Raw genomic sequence first — 17,758 nt, 5'->3', positions numbered from 1 at the left:
TGTTTTTAGGGTTTACATACATTTTAAAGAAGAAGACAGCTAAATGCACTGTTGAAATCTAAGTGTGTGAGTAGTTTTCCCTGCCAGAAAGCAGAGCCAGGTTGGTGAACTCACTTTTCTTTAAGCAATATGGCTAGGTCACCTTTCTGCCCCCAACTTTTCAAAGGACAGTGAAGGAGCTGCAAGGTTCTGATGAGCTCATCCCTCTGCTCTTTCCTCCTGTCAGAATGTTCCTTGTCCAGGGCTGGGACAAGGGCCGGGCAGGAGGGACGGCTGCCGTTGGGGCACCATAAGGAGATTGAGTGAAGGGGATTTGTGTTGGAAGGGGAAATTTGGGGAGTAGCAGGGGGTAAGTATTGTTCTAGGAGGGGATATTGGGGGGGGGGGGGGTTGCTAAAAGTGGTGTGGTGAATTGGGGGAGGGATTTGTGTTGGAGGAGGGGGGAAACGATTTGTGCTCAGAGGGAGGATTTTGGGGGAATTTGTGCTGTGAGGTGGGCGGATGTGTATTAGGAAGGGAAACTTTAGGGGTAGAAGATTTGTAATAGGGGGGGTGATTTTTTTTGGGGGGGGCATTTGAGCCGGGGGGAATTAGGGTATGGGGGAGGCAATGATTTCTGCTGAGAAGGGGTATTTCAGCAGGGGTGGATTTGTAATGGGAGGAGGCAGAATTTATGCTTAGGGGGTAAGCATGCAGATTAGTGTTCTGTGTTTTTGTGGGGGGGGGGGGTTTTGCTGACACATATTGCATATACATCTTGGGGGGGGGGGGTGCAGTTCGGTAGGTTCACCCTGGGCTCTAGATGACCTTGTCCCAGAACTGTCCTGTCAGACACATGTAAATGAAGCATGCAGTTGGCTTAGAGCGCTATCCCCCTTCCCTGGCCTTCTACTGGGCAACAGATTATAAGAGGCTGATATCAAGCCAAATTCAGGTACTCACACTAGTTGTATTTAAAAATTTAGATTTTTTTATGAATCCACAATTTCATTCATTAGTGTTTTCACATCTGCATGGAGCAGATATTTAATAAATTCTTCTTCTTTTCAGGATCTACCATGTCCAAATCTGATGCGCCCATCACATACAAACCAATAAAAGTGATTGCCGCTGCTTGCAATAATATGGGAATCAGTCTCAATGGGAGGATACCGTGGAATTTACCGTAAGTATTTTTCTGACAATATGTTACCTATGCAAGTCCCAATAACAAAAAGCAGCGCTAAAGATTTAAGAATTCCTGGTATCATCAAGTCATGCAGAAGTGAAGGTAAAACCACATTTTAACTTAAAGTTGCACTTCATTTAATCAAAGGATCGACTTCTGTTAAGAAGAGATGACCACACACTGATCAAAATTCAGCTGGTCCCTGCTAAACCAGCCAAATTTCGATCGTGTGTGGCCAGCTTTAGTGTTGTTGTCTTAAACTGTATTGAACCTTTAAAATGCTGAACATTTCCTATTTGAAGATGTTTTTTTTTTCCCAGGAATGAATTTCAGTATCTGTTAAACAAATTAACAACAGTAGAACAGCCAGGTAAGTATTAAATAGTTCCACTTATCTGTGAATTATGTATATTAGTGTACATACCCCCCTATCAACGTATCATGCTGGTAGTGTAGAACTGGTTTTGGTTAATAATCCTCTGACTGTGTACTTGTCTATAGGAAAGAAAAATCTGCTTGTCTGGGGCCGAACGTCTTTTGAGAACTTTGATGAGAACTTATTACCTCTGGCAAACACTGTTATAGCCCTCATGACCGAGAAACTGAGGTAATGGGACTTCTGGGACCACAGGAAGAGACATTGTAGTACAAAGAATAAAGGAAATATTACAATAAATGAAAAAGATAGGAAAGGATGAGCGAGGTCACAAAACTTTTATCTGTAAAGCTAAACTCCAGACAAACGGCTACATTTTCCAATAAACTACTACAGAGGCTTCTTTACCCACCAAAAGATTTGTATTTTTGTTCAACCAGTCCTAAGATTTATACAGCTCTGCCAAGCACAGTTCTGTCTAACAGGGCAGGATGCCTGATTTTCTTCTGCCCTGATTCAGTAACATTTACAGGTCTTGTCCCTCCCCCAAGCCTGTGACTGGGCAGTGAAATGAGAAGCAGCACACTAATGAGCTCATTTCTCTGTCACGCTACTCTCTCCACCATGCTACTCTCTCCCCCTATTAGCATGCTCTTGTTAGACAATGGGCACTGCAGTACAATTGAGCTTTGTTGTAAAGAGACTGCAATAAGCTGATACCAAGTAAAACAAAGTCTAATGCCATGTACACACAAGCGGAATTTCCGACAGAAAGAGTCTAATGGGAGCTTTTCATTGTATATTCCGACCGTGTGTACTGTATGCCCCATCTGACTTTTTCTGTCGAAAATTCAGACAGACTTAGATAAAGAACATGTTCTATATTTTTCCGACGGAACAAATTACTATTGCGCTGTTCCGACGCACCAAAAACGATGCATGCTCTGATGTAAGCTATTGGCTACTGGCTATTGAACTTCCATTTTCTAGTCCCGTCGTACGTGTTGTACGTCACCACGTTCTGGACGGTCGGAATTTGGTGTGACCGGGTGTATGCAAGACAGCTTGAGCGGAATTTCGTCGGAACTCCGTCGGAAAAACCTTCAGAGTTTATTCCAACAGCAAAACTGGTCGGGTTTACAGGGCATAGGTTGAGTAAAAAAAAGAAAAAAAAAAATCAGCTAAAGGGGCATTACTTACTATCATTATGATGTGTGCCTTGTGTTGCCAGCTCTTGCTTTAGTTGAAACCTTCCTCCGCAGATGCCCCCCCCCCCCGCAATCTTTTGGTGTAGCAGGAGCTAATAGACCTGTCATACGCACTCATCACGAGTGGTGACTATGCCTGCCATTTTTGCCCCCCCCCCCTTTCCTGCATTCATAGAAGCTGTACTATAGCGTGTATGAATGAAAAACGATCTATGAATAGAGGAGGCAGAACTTTCATTCATCTACCTGTCCTAGTATTCATTGATCGTTTCTCATTTATAGTTAGGCATGTGCGTTTTGTTTAGTTATGAATGGAAATTCGGACAAAATTTTGTAACAGAATTTCTGAATCACAGTAGTAACAAACTTCAACAAATCTGAAATAGATTATAATAAAACAAATTATTCGAAGTTGAAAATGAATTTGAAATGGAAATAAATACAGTAAAAGTGAAATAAGATGTTGATTCCCATTTGGACTGCTTTATAGAGTAGAAAAGAATAAAACAGAATGGAATAGAATAGAAACTCTGATGATACATGTTATCTATTCAATAAAAGTGTATATTTTTTCATACTATAGTGACTAATTTTTTTCTTGTGCTGCCTAAAAACCCCAATGCGGGGAAACATTTCTTTTCGTTCCAATTTCTAAGGGGTGAGCAGCAATCCTTTCTTCCCCTCCCTAGTGTCTCTCCATTTTTTCGAATATATTTGGGTGGTTAAACACCCTTTCCCCAATGACACATGAGAGTGGAAACATGAGCTTCAGTATATAGGACTAATTGTCTATGTGTTGTGATAATTTTTGCAAAAGTACTCTGTTTTCATTGTTAATATGAGTCATTTTCAAGGTACAGAATGGGTAAACCTAATGTCAGGCTTCGAAACAGATTTCGAACAAGGGGACAGAGCAAAAACCCAGATCTCCTCCCTCTTTCACAAACTCAATAGAACACTTGAGAAAAAATCAGCACTGTTTTGGCACATTAAAACCTTAAATAGATACAAAGAAGATAAAATTAATCCTTTGGGTCTACGGATCCAAATATTTCCCAATTTGGACCAAATTAGTGCTGAATGTAAAAATGAATGGGAGGCCAATCTAAATGCCTGTTCCCAGGAAATGATGGCCATTCTCACTAGAGAATATAACAAACAAATGGGGTCATTAGATAAAGAGATTGACAGCATAGACACCGCTTTGAGACCCTTTATGCAGCACCCCCTTTATTTGGATCTACAGGCAAACCTTCGGAATGGCCTGTCGACCTATAATAGGAATGTGCTGCAGAAGAAGGAGTCAAAGTTTTGGAGGGATCATGCGGCTTTTTCTGAAGGACGAGCATATAGATGGAACAGCAAGTCCCAAACAAACTTCTTAAAAAACAAACAACATGTGGCACAACAACACCCAAAACAAAACAGCAATAGCTTGAAACCCAAAAAAGACCTTGACACCAATCAGAATTTAAAAACACCTAAAGAACGCGGTAAATTTAAGAGAAACCGCAACAACAAGGGCTCCCCAGAAAAAGAAAGTAAAAAACGGACCATAGAGGCCAATTTGGAGCCTAACCTGGGGGACCATATAGGTGAAGTGACAAATATTGGACCGAAAACTGACAGAATGAATGTAGCTATAAATGAAACAGATCTCTCATCTAACACTTCAGCACTTAAAACACACCCCAACTCATCATTAGGACATCAAAAATTTGGATCACAGACCCCTTTAAACCAGGTGCAGGGATTCTCTCCATCCCAAACAAACAGGGGAGTAGGGAACCTGGACGCATATGTCACGCGGATTCCAACGAATCCTTCAGTGTGATCAATTTGTCCTCCCATTCGCTATCTGTAGCGGAAACTAACGTGTTGTCACGCGGTTTGACTTTCTGCCCACAAGGAAACTTCGATTTATTCGAAGTAATCACTGATCTACAATTATTCGCACGTCGGCTACTCTTGAAGAGCCTACATGCAAAGACTGACACTAACTTAGATATGACAGATTGGGCCACCTTCACCATGAAGGAATGTAAAGCCTTACGTGACTTAACACTTTTGTTTGAAGAAAAGGAGCACACTACGTCGGAAAGACTAAACAAGAATTCCACCAGCGCATATCTAAACACATCTATCATATGCAAATTGGCAACCCGTATGTGCCCCTTGGGAGACATGTGAGGGAAATCCACAACTATAGAATGCCTATGGTATCCTTCGCCGCTCTCGACCGTATTCATATACCAGTGCGAGGCGGCGACTGGAATAAAATTCTTTTGCAGCATGAGCAGAGGTGGATATTTAAATTAAATTCCACCCTGTTCCCAGGATTGAACGAAGCCATCTCTTTTGCTCCTTTCTTAAAAGGTTTTGTCTCTGGCAAAACACAATAATTATGGTTTCCCCCCCCCTCTGTAATCAGCTATGATATAGTCTTAAGCAATAGAGAATGGTTGAAATTGGCAACCAGGTCCTGTTCCCTCCTTATGCAGTTTTTACTGCTCCACCCCCTCCCTGTTGTTGTTGATCCAATGATATCTACCATTACTCTGTCTTGATCTGTTTTTGTTGTTGTTTTCCTGTTTTATTTTTAAGCGATGGGATAAAAAGTATCCACACATATGATTGAGTTGTTCCTGTTTTTTCACTGAAGCTCCACATACGATCTTATATATATAAGATATACAACAATGTTGTTAATTTTGAACTGTGAACAAATGCATTGTGTATATTCTGTATCAATTCTCCTTTTTTTCCCCTTTGAAGTTGCTCCTCTTTTTTTCGCCACTGGGGGAGTTCGAGCACCCTCCCTGCTGTCATCCCCGGGGCGGGGGTGATTTATGACGTGCCTTCCCGGCAGGGTGAGGGAGGTGGGACGAGCCTACCCGCTATTAGGCGGCTCCTCCCCCCCCCCCATGTTTTTCCCCTTGGACGCCCGGCCGGCCACCGAGCGCTGCATTGGGAATTTCTTTCTCCCTGCCGGCGGCATTCCGGAACATCCTCGGATGCCTGGCGTCACCGCGCATGCGCGGGGCCCCGCGCGAGCGTCGTGACGTCATAGACATCGCGAGTTTTCGGCGAGGATGACGAGAACTCGGAGCGTAGCTTTTCCGGAACGCCGGGGAGACCACACTTGGCTGCCATGTTTGGCCGCCTTACCGCCCACCAGGTGACCATCACCGGACTGCACACACCTGGAGAGATAAGAGTCAAGGTATACACGCCCCTTTAATCATGGGTATAAAAGCCTACATCTGTGATATAGTTTCAATTTCCTCCTGCCTGGCGAACTGCAAACACATCTTGCTGTCTGTCACTCCCTTTGCTGCTCCTTGTGTTCTATCACACAGTAAGTACACTTTTATAGCCCTGTGTTGTATAGCATCATGCTGCCCCAAATTATAGGGGTTATCTACCCCTATGATTTATAACAACATACAGTCTTTTGACCACCTATGATATATGTGGCTAGACTCTTTACAACTATATACTCTCTTTATTTTTAGACTGGCTGACTCAGCTTTTGGATACCATCACCTGAGTCTTATACAGCCTATGACCACTTTCATGTTGGCCAGTAGGCAACAGTTTAGATATATGGGATAACTTGATGCATCCACATGTGCCATCTAGCACTTTTTTAAGGTAATGCCACTACAATACCACCCTCCCCTTTCCTTCCCCTTCCCTCCCTTCCTTCCCCCTCCTCCTTTCCTCCCCCCTCTCTCCCCTCTCCCCTTCCCTTGTCCTTCCCTCACTTTTTCTCCCCTCCACACAAACCACCCCCCCCCCCCATCCCTCCTCCCCCCCTTGTTTCACGCACTGGCACTCAATTGTATTTCACACACTTCCCCCCTTTTTTCAAGCACCACTACACCTCTTTTTAGTGTTCCCCTACTACCATCATCACTCCCCTTTTTTAGCACAGGCACAATGTCTATTGCCTTTACCACATTTGTTCTTTGTGGTTCAGAATTCCCCAGCTGGCTTGGGCTATATATATATCATACTTACAAAGTCTTTGATACCATAAAGGCTTTCTTAGACCATAGATAACACCCAATTATCTTTATACGGATTTTTTAGTTATTATGTTTCTTTCCTTGCCAATTTCCATCACAGGTAATTGGTGCTCTCCCGTTGGTTGTCTGCTCTGGTGGGCGGTGCTCCAAAGTGTGGCCTCTCGTAAGCCACGTTGTCTCTCGCCATCCCGGTCTGGGTTGTGGCAGCGGTAGAGGAGGTTGGAATCACCCTCTGGCGGAAGAGGATAAAGCATTTTAAACTTTTAAAAGGGACATCCATGTGGGAATTTATGTTTTTCATTGGACATACGTTTATTTGGTAACTATACTATACTGTACTGTTGCATTGCACAATTAATGTAGTTTCTGCTAGATATATACTTTTTAGAATATGTATATGTAGACCAACCTTATTCTTATGTTCTTCCCAGCAGACCTATCCTCTGAAGAAGACCCCAGTCATAGGGGTTGAAACGCGTCAGGTCTAATGTTCATGACACAATATTGCTATGAACAAATGTCTGCTTTGTATGTTCAGCTTAAAATCTTTAGATAAATACCCACTGAAGCTCATGGTTTTTTAACTCTGATGATACATGTTATCTATTCAATAAAAGTGTATATTTTTTCATACTATAGTGACTAATTTTTTTCTTGTGCTGCCTAAAAACCCCAATGCGGGGAAACATTTCTTTTCGTAGAAAAAACAGAATAGAATAAAATAAAGTAGAATAGAAAAGAATAGAATAAAATAGTCATCTTCCAAAATTTGCATTTCGAAATTTTATTCAATTCTATTTATTTTTTGTATTCTATTCTTTTCTATTCTTTTCTATTCTATTTTATTTTATTCTTTCCTATTCTATTCTAATTGAAAATAATCATGTAGGAAATGAATTTGAGAATACAAAGCACATTCTGAAAATGAATCATTCTAACATAATGAATATAACACAACAAAATGATTAGCTTAACGAACTAGTTCGAAATGAAACACATTTTTCCGTCATGCGCATCTCTACTCATAGTACAGTTTCTATGAATGGAGGACGTGGGTGAAAAGGGCGTAATCGCCTCTCTTGATGAGTGCATATGACAGGTCCTCGGCTCTATTAACCTCTACCATGCCAGAAGATTATGGCAGTAGGGGCACAGGGGCATCAAAGCATCAATTATAGCAAGAGCCAGCAGCACAAAGGACACTTTGCATTGATAGTAATGTCTCTCTTTTATTTTTTTACTATACTCTTTTAAGTCTAGGAAACTTTTTGTTTATAAAAGGATCGGGCAGGGATAAAAAAAAGTCTACTATTTGCTGTTTATTGTCCTGCAGTTGTCCCTACAAATCAAACTAGCACACAGACACCCTGGGGTCAATTTGATTGGAAGCCAAATAAAGAAAAGTTTAGTTTTTTTTCAGATACAGTGGGGAAGGGTTCAAACCCCATCACAATTTTCTTGCTGTACGTGTCCTCTTGGAGAGATTACTCTTCACTTCCTGTTGTCGAGATAAAACAGGAAGTGATATGAAATCAGCCACAATAAGGCGCAAACTGTTCTTAGATAGTCATTACCAGAACAGGTGTTCCCATGCTGTAGGTTCCACTCTGTTCCTGTTGCAAGGATAAATGTAAAATTATGGATTCACGATCATTTCCTGTTGACAGGACAAGGAAGTGAGAGGAAATATCTCCAAACTAAATCTCAACAAAGACACAGACAGCAATGAAAATCTGACAGGAATTCTGACCTCTCACTAGGGATGAGCTTCGAGTTCGAGTCGAACTCATGTTCGACTCGAACATTAGCTGTTCGCAAGTTCGCCGAACAGCGAACAATTTGGGGTGTTCGCGGCAAATTCGAATGCCGCAGAACACCCTTTAAAAGTCTATGGGAGAAATCAAAAGTGCTAATTTTAAAGGCTTATATGCAAGTTATTGTCATAAAAAGTGTTTGGGGACCCGGGTCCTGCCCCAGGGGACATGGATCAATGCAAAAAAAGTTTTAAAAACGGCCGTTTTTTCAGGAGCAGTGATTTTAATAATGCTTAAAGTCAAACAATAAAAGTGTAATATCCCTTTAAATTTCGTACCTGGGGGGTGTCTATAGTATGCCTGTAAAGGGGCGCATGTTTCCCATGTTTAGAACAGTCTGACAGCAAAATGACATTTCGAAGGAAAAATTCCATTTAAAACTACCCGCGGCTATTGCATTGCCGACAATACACATAGAAGTTCATTGATAAAAACGGCATGGGAATTCAACACAGGGAAACCCCGAACCAAAATTTAAAAAAAAATGATGTGGGAGTCCCCCTAAATTCCATACCAGGCCCTTCAGGTCTGGTATGGATTTTAAGGGGAACCCCGCGCCAAAAAAAAAAAAAAAAAAACGGCGTGGAGTCCCCCCAAAAATCCATACCAGACCCTTATCCGAGCACGCAACCTGGCAAGCCGCAGGAAAAGAGGGGGGGACGAGAGTGCGCCCCCCCTCCTGAACCGTACTAGGCCACATGCCCTCAACATTGGGAGGGTGCTTTGGGGTAGCCCCCCAAAACACCTTGTCCCCATGTTGATGAGGACAAGGGCCTCATCCCCACAACCCTGGCCGGTGGTTGTGGGGGTCTGCGGGCGGGGGGCTTATCGGAATCTGGAAGCCCCCTTTAACAAGGGAACCCCCAGATCCCGGCCCCCCCCCCCCTGTGTGAAATGGTAAGGGGGTACTTACCCCTACCATTTCACTAAAAAACTGTCAAAAATGTTAAAAATGACAAGAGACAGTTTTTGACAATTCCTTGATTTAAATGCTTCTTCTTTCTTCTATCTTCCTTCATCTTCTTCTGGTTCTTTTGGCTCTTCTGGTTCTTCCACCGGCGTTCTCGTCCAGCATCTCCTCCGCGGCGTCTTCTATCTTCTTCTCCTCGGGCGGCTCCGCACCCATGGCATGGGGGGAGGCTCCCGCTCTTCTCTTCATCTTCTTCTTCATCCTCTTCTCTTCTTCCTTCTTCTCTTCTTCATTTTCTTCTCCGGGCCGCTCCGCATCCATGCTGGCATGGAGGAAGGCTCCCGCTGTGTGACGGCGTCTCCTCGTCTGACGGTTCTTAAATAACGGGGGGCGGGGCCACCCGGTGACCCCGCCCCCTCTGACGCACGGGACATGATGGGACTTCCCTGTGGCATTCCCCGTGACGTCACAGGGAAGTCCCATGAAGTCACCGTGCGTCAGAGGGGGCGGGGTCACCGGGTGGCCCCGCCCCCCGTTATTTAAGAACCGTCAGACGAGGAGACTCCGTCACACAGCGGGAGCCTCCCTCCATGCCAGCATGGGTGCGGTGCGGCCCGGAGAAGAAAATGAAGAAGAGAAGGAAGAAGAGAAGAGGATGAAGAAGACAATGAAGAGAAGAGCGGGAGCCTCCCCCCATGCCATGGGTGCGGAGCGGCCCGAGGAGAAGAAGATAGAAGACGCCGCGGAGGAGATGCTGGACGAGAACGCCAGAGGAAGAACCAGAAGAACCAGAAGAATAGCCGCGGGTAGTTTTAAATGGAATTTTTCCTTCGAAATGTCATTTTGCTGTCAGACTGTTCTAAACACGGGAAACATGCGCTCCTTTACAGGCATACTATAGACACCCCCCAGGTACGAAATTTAAAGGGATATTACACTTTTATTGTTTGACTTTCAGCATTATTAAAATCACTGCTCCTGAAAAAATTGCCGTTTTTAAAACTTTTTTTTGCATTGATCCATGTCCCCTGGGGCAGGACCCGGGTCCCCAAACACTTTTTATGACAATAACTTGCATATAAGCCTTTAAAATGAGCACTTTTGATTATTCATGTTCGTGTCCCATAGACTTTAACGGTGTTCGCGTGTTCGAGTGAACTTTTTTCCTGTTCGCATGTTCTGGTGCGAACCGAACAGGGGGGTGTTCGGCTCATCCCTACCTCTCACTACTCTATCCAAAACTAAAAAAATGTTTGCTTTAGATACATTTTAACTAAAGGTTAAGTTTATTCCTTTTATTTTTCCCTTCCTTGGTCCCTCCTTTCCCATCACCATGCTAATGACATTCTCTGTTTTCAGTACATACACTATATTATCAAAAGTATTGTTACGCCTGCCTTTACACACACATGACCTTTAATGGCATCCCAGTCTTAGTCTGTAGGGCTCAATATTGAGTTGGCCCACCCTTTGCAGCTATAACAGCTTCAACTCTTCTGGGAAGGCTGTCCACAAGCTTTAGGAGTGTGTCTATGGGAATGTTTGACCATTCTTCCAGAGGTGCATTTGTGAGGTCGGACGAGAAGGCCTGGCTTGCAGTCTCTGCTCTAATGATTCTCAAAGGTGTTCTATTGGGTTAAGGTTAGGACTCTGTGCAGCCAGTTGAGTTCTTCTACCCCATACTTGCTCATCCATGTCTTTATGGACCTTGCTTTGTGCACTGGTCCAGATTATTTGGTGGAGGGGGATTATGGTGTGAGGTTGTTCAGGGGTTGGGCTTGGTCCCTTAGTTCCAGTTAAGGGGACTCTTAAGGGATTAGGGAATATATTTTTGAAAGAATTCTTATGTCACAGCATTTCTTCACACCTGCCTAAAACTTTTGCCCAGTACTTTACATTGTATTACTGTTCTTTTAACAGAATGGATGTGATACTAATGTGTTTATCTTCTTTCAATAACATCTATTATTTTTTACATCTAGTGACTTACCAAAGTATGCTCATTATATCTGCCATAATGAAGAAGAAGTGGTGGAGCTCTTATCAAAGCCTCCTCTGTCTGAAGAGATTGAGACAGTATGGGTGTTAGGAGGTATAGAGTGTTACACGGTAAGTGCTGTACACAGGATGATGAACACAAGGAGGAGCTGTATTCTGATAAGATGATCAAAGAATTGGCATTACCTAAAACATAAAACAACACTCTAGATCAGGTTACTCTACCTCTGCAATAGTTTAGGCCATCTCTAAAAAAAGGCTTATTTACGTCAGAAGATTTTTGTTCCCCATAGCGCGTTATGTCAGGGCTATGACATACTTCAACGCATAACAATCCCAATTGATATCAATTAGACTGTCAGCACATAGATGCATTGAACACCTGTACATTCCATGCAGGCAAAATACAGCCCTTAAACATGGGTGTGTGCTTAAGTACACCTGTGTGAATGAGGCCTAAAAAACTGTTTTAAAAAAAGATGTAATTGGCTTTTTCCTACTTGACTTCCAAGTGTCATGATGCCTAGCACCCCTTTTCTTCTTGTGTGAAGAGTAGTGCTGGTAGACCTGCATAGCATAGTCTCTTCGCTGCCCACTCCGCATGCTGGAGCCCTTGGAACTATATGGCACTTTCAGGTATAGGGGATGTGATATTTATCCTTCTTTTCAGGACATAGTGCCCAATTGGCACAGTGAAGTGATTCCCACGTGCAGGATTGCCGATAAGCCAGTAGAATCAGCCCTCCTGTACTGGGCCGAGCCCCACCAGTTCAATGGGGGGGGGGGGGGGCTGGGTAGATTTATTGTTCAAATATGGTGAAAGCAGTTTTAAACAGATGACCAGGTTCCTAGGCTTGCCAGGAAATTAAGTACATTTTCCCTGGATCCTGTTTTTTAATTTTGGCATGCAAGCGCCAAACTTCCTGATGTTGATATTAAAGTTCCAGCCAGGCACAGTCACTCACAGCCTTTTCCTAGTGGAGTGATACTGCCTTCCTCCCTCAGTAAGTGCGGATGGTGAGGCTGTAGCCAGGCGATGGGGGGGGTGACTCAACAGAGATGTGGCTGAGGGCGCAGCACAGGGATCCTGGTGCACTGACAGGAAGCAAAGCTTGCACAGCATTCCGGAAGGTACAGACAGAGATACAGGTATATACAGACAGCCATACAGCGCCTGCTGTAGTGTGATCATCATCATGATGATAATGACCATAAGCTTCCTTTTTAGGTCTGCTGGGTGTGTACAACCCCCCCACCGCCACCTCCATACTATGTACTACAGTGGTAGAGCCTTTGCAGCACAAGGGGAGTGGTTGGGAGGTTTGGTAAAAAATGAGTTTTTACACTGCCCTCCCAAGCACAAGTGTAAACAAGACCTAAAAGGAAACATCTGACTGTAAATCTGACAAGCCAACTGTCAGATGGAAATAATCCAACACCTGTGCAGCCACCTGGTCATTTCCCTACACCCCCATGGGTGCTGATCCCCTCCCATGCTCCCCCACCATGTTCCCTGGACTCTGCCTGCCCCTCGTCAAACCTGGGATTGGCATGGTGGGTGCAGCCGGGTAGAGGGAATGGAGATCAGAGAACAGCTGCTCACTGATCTCCCCTTCCTGTTAATGACCCAGAGGTGTAAAGAATCACTTCCAGCTAGGGATGGGCTTTATGTTCGGGTCGAACATGAGTTCGACTCGAACATTGGCTGTTCGCCCGTTCGCCAAATAGCAAACAATTTTGTGTGTTTGCGGCAAATTCGAAAGCCGCGAAACACCCTTTAAAAGTCAATGGGAGAAATCAAAAGTGCTAATTTTAAAGGTTAATATGCGGGGACTTGGGTCCTGCCCAAGGGGACATGTATCAATGCAAAAAAAGTTTTAAAAATGGCCATTTTTTCGGGAGCAGTGATTTTAATAATGTTTAAAGTGAAACAATAAAAGTGTAATATTCCTTTAAATTTCGTACGGGGGGGGGGGGTGTGTGTGTCTATAGTATGCCTGTAAAGTGGCGCATGTTTCCCATGTTTAGAATAGTCTGACAGCAAAATGACATTTCTAAAGGAAATAAAGTCATTTAAAACTACTCGCTATAATGAATTGACGGTCCGGAAGAAGAAAGAGGAAGAAAACCGAATGAAGACCAGAAGAGGATGGAAGAAGAAGCGGGGAAAGAAGAAGACATTAATAAAGGAATTGTCAAAAACTGTCTCTTGTCTTTTTTAACATTTTTGACACTTTTTTTGTGAAATGGTAGGAGTACATTTGTACCCCATTACCATTTCACACGGGGGGTGCGGGATCTTGGGGTCCCCTTGTTAAAGGGGGCTTCCAGATTCCGATAAGCCCCCTGCCCGCATACCCCCACAACCACCGGGCAAGGGTTGTGGGGATGAGGCCCTTGTCCCCATCAACATGGGGACATCCTCCCCATGTTGAGGGCATGTGGCCTGGTACGGTTCAGGAGGGGGGGCACTCTCTCGTCCCCTCTTTTCCTGTGGCCTGCCAGGTTGCATGCTTGGATAAGGGTCTGGTATGGATTTTAGAGGGACCTCCTCGCCATTTTTTTTTTAAATTTTGGCGCAGGGTTCTCCTTAATATCCATACCAGACCTGAAGGGCCTGGTATAGAATTTGGGGGGACCCCCACACATTTTTTTTTTTTAATTTTGGTTCGGGGTTCCCCTTAATATTCATACCAGACCCAAAGGGCCTGGTAATGCACTGTGGGGGAATCCCAAGCCGTTTTTTTCAATGACTTTTATGAGTATTGCAGAGACCCAACAATTCATTATAGCAGCTGGCGCTACCGCTAGTACTTTTACATGACTTTTTTTTCCTTTAGAAATGTCATTTTGCTCTCGAACTGTTGTAAACACGGGAATCATGCTCCACTTTACAGGCATACTATATACACCCCCCAGGTAAGAAATTTAAAGGAATATTTCACTTTTATTGTTTCACGTTAAGCATTATTAAAATCACTGCTCCCGAAAAAACGGCCGTTTTTAAAACTTTTTTTTGCATTGATACATGTCCCCTGGGGCAGGACCCGGGTCCCCAAACACTTTTTATGACAATAACTTGCATATTAACCCTTAAAATTAGCACTTTTGATTATTCATGTTCGTGTCACATAGACTTTAACGGTGTTCGCACAAATTTTTTGCCTGTTCGCATGTTCTGCTGTGAACCGAACCTTGGGGTGTTCGGCCCATCCCTACTTCCAGCTCCTGGTGTCACTTTCTCCAGCTAGAATATAATGAATGCGATCTGTATTCTATTTGCTTCACTGTTTAGACAGGTGAGACTTCAGGGGTCTTTTAGACCCTTAATTGCTCATTAAAGAGAACCTGCCAACAAAGAAATGCACATTAAAGTGAAAAACCTTCTTTTACCTACTTACCTGAGCAAGATTTGATCCAGTGATGTGCAGATCTGATTGGGCAGATTGATAGCAAGTGAGAGCCCTTGGCTCCCACTTTTGTCAATCAAATGCTGTGCCGAGCGAGCGGGGGGTGGGCCAAGCCACCCGCTCTGTGTTAATAGGGGGTGGCATGTGAGCGAGCACCCACAGGAGCCCCCATGGGAAGCGGCTTTCTATGTTCCCCATCTATTTTACCAAAGCAGAGCAGGGTTAGGCAGGGGGAATGGCAGCAAATCTGACTATGGGACTATAGGTTCATTATTTGTTGGAGAAGCATCTTGTAACTCCAATCAGAAAGCTGACGGACACATGCTGACCATGCCACGAAGGATCTGCTTTCATGTCTGGCAAGGTCAGATTGCTGCAGGAAGACAAGGGAACTGGCAAAATCACCAGGTATTTATTACTGATTATTCATGTGAACAGAGAAATGCACTGATAAAATGTCACTTTTAGAGCTCATTCAAGCAAAACGTTATACAGTGTGTTTACTTTTTTCAATTAATTTTTATAACTTTATTACAATGTCACATTGTAACACCCTGCATTGTGTAAAAATGCAGCATGTCCTACTTTTCAGCGAATCCCACCATGGTGCAGTGGTGTGAAGTGAACTAATAGGACAAAAGCAAATTGCCTTGACTACAGTATGTGTTGGGATTGCGTGACCATTCCTGCCCAGCACAGCACAACACATGTATATTGAGAATGGGTTCTTATGGTTTTCATAGAGTTTAACCCTATGTACGCTCCAACACAGTGAAAAATTACACTCCTGATTAGCTCCTATAGGCAAAAACACAAAAGTGAGGTGAGTATATGTGGGCTGGGGGTAGCTATGAAGATAGTCAGTCACTTTGTATTGAATAGGAAAAATGACAGGTTCATCTTACGTTTGTAACTGCATTTAACCACCTCCGTATAGGGAAATGACAGCTGTGTGGTGATTCTGTTGTTCTGGGACGTCATTATATGACGTCGTCCCACTCCCGCCGCGCTTAGGTGTCCCTGGGATACGGCGCATCCCCGATCTCAGTAAAGAGCCAATGACGCGGCTCTTTACCTATGTGATCAGCTATGTCCAGTCATACCAGATCACATGTAAACAAGGAAATGCCGGGTTTCGGCTTTCCTCTCTTCACACTGACAGTGTGTGAGTTGAGAAAAGCCGATCAGTGGCATTTCCTCACAGGGATGAGCTGCACAGATAATGAGGGCACTGATTATCAGTGCAGCCCTAACAGTGCCCATCAGTGATGCCAGTCAGAGCCCAGCAGTGTTGCCAATCAGTGACCATCAGTGATGCCAATCAGTGCTGCCTTTCAGTGCTCATCAGTGCCTGCTCATCAGTGCCCTCCCATCAGTACTGCCCATCAGTGCCCATTTGTGCTGCATATTAGTGCTTTTCCTCATATTTGCCAACTCATCTGTGCCCTTCAGTGCTGTCTCATTAGTGAAGGAGAAAAAAAAAATTATTTTCAAAACCTTTATTGTATTTAAAATTTTCGGTCTTTTTTCATTTTTTTTTTAGCAAGAAATAAAAAACCCAGTGGCAATTGAAAAAGGAAGCTGTATCTGTCTCAAAAAAATGATGAACATTTTGTTTGGGTATAGCTTTGCATAACCATGCAATTATCATCATAAGTGCGACAGCTCTGAAAGCTGAAAATTGGTCTGGGCAGGAATGGGGTAAAAGTGCCCAGTATTGAAAGGGTTAAACTACCCAATAAAAGACCGGCAAGGGAAGCTTTGTTAATTACTATGAAACTGTATGTGTGTACTAATCTCATTTATCAATTTAGGAATTTGAATGTAGTGTATTCTAAAAATTCTAAAATTCTAGTCTAAAAATGTGAAACAGGCAGAATTAGATAAAGACTCATGCTGTGGCCCCCCACCTATCAGTTTTTTCTCTTTGCAGAATATGCTGAAGCACCCTGGGTGTAGCCACATCTACTTTACGGACATTATGGCAGACTTTGAATGTGACACCTTCTTCCCAGAGTTTGACAAAGACGTCTTTAAGTTAAAGGAAAAGTAAGTTATATTTAAAAATGGCATGAATTTTGTTAAAAGGGTATATTTAAAAGACACGAATGGAAGCAGCTTGTAGGCAGATGCCTACTAGGGAAGTATGCTACTAGTGAGCAAGACTAAGCTGCCCAGACTAGGGAAGGGTTGAACTTTGGATCTGCCTGTTTACTGGGCTTTTTGGGTTCTGCCCTCCACCCTGGACTATATATAGAGCGAGTGGGACCACATGGAAAATGAGAAAGTCTGGATCACAGGGAAAGATGTGCCCGGACCCAATGTGAATATTCGCCAGCACACCATAGATCTTCCATGAACGCCAAACGTTTTTTCAGTGAAGAGAGATCACATCACAGAGTAGCACAATGTTTCGGAAGCCCTGCTGGACCCCTTTGTCAGGCATGTGATTGTTGTTATTAGATGTAGCCCAGAGCCATGTCCGTCTTCCACCCTAAGGGGATTCTCCAACAATGGACTCTGCCAGTCATGGACTTAAACCTGAACAGATAAGCCTGGGCAGACAGAGTTTAATTAGTGAGTAGGACTGAGTCTGCCTTATGACCTGTAATATTTCAGAAGTGTACAGTAAAGTTTCTTAAAGTGGTCAAACACTTGGTCTGAAGTCTTTGAAAGGGGTGCATGGTGTAACAGAAGAACAGGGCCTGTAAAACACTGATGGGGCACAGAAGGAAAGCCTCTGTGAAAGTTTAACTTGGTAGCAGAGTTGGAGCAGGAGAGAAGTTGCCACGGGTAACCATAGACTGGTGGGAGTGTATGGCAGCTGGTCAATAGGGCGTGGT

The 17,758-nt window shown here is 43.6% G+C and overlaps 1 protein-coding gene across 3 annotated transcripts in view; it reads left to right on the top strand.

The window, feature by feature from the left end:
• Nucleotides 1–17,758, top strand: part of LOC141132621 (dihydrofolate reductase-like) — a 97,341-nt gene that overhangs the window by 68,404 nt on the left and 11,179 nt on the right. For all 3 annotated transcript variants that reach the window (XM_073621221.1, XM_073621222.1, XM_073621220.1), the window contains 5 exons: nucleotides 1,051–1,165; nucleotides 1,489–1,538; nucleotides 1,670–1,775; nucleotides 11,490–11,616; nucleotides 16,849–16,964. In XM_073621221.1, coding sequence (XP_073477322.1) covers nucleotides 1,059–1,165; nucleotides 1,489–1,538; nucleotides 1,670–1,775; nucleotides 11,490–11,616; nucleotides 16,849–16,964 — 506 coding nt within the window. In that variant the 5' untranslated portion in view covers nucleotides 1,051–1,058. The remainder of the gene's footprint in view (nucleotides 1–1,050; nucleotides 1,166–1,488; nucleotides 1,539–1,669; nucleotides 1,776–11,489; nucleotides 11,617–16,848; nucleotides 16,965–17,758) is intronic.

This window comes from Aquarana catesbeiana, linkage group LG03, assembly GCF_042186555.1.
Source record: "Aquarana catesbeiana isolate 2022-GZ linkage group LG03, ASM4218655v1, whole genome shotgun sequence".
Lineage (NCBI taxonomy): Eukaryota > Metazoa > Chordata > Amphibia > Anura > Ranidae > Aquarana > Aquarana catesbeiana.
The sequence above is the reverse complement of the archived record's forward strand: the minus strand, read 5'-3'. Positions and strand labels throughout refer to the sequence as shown.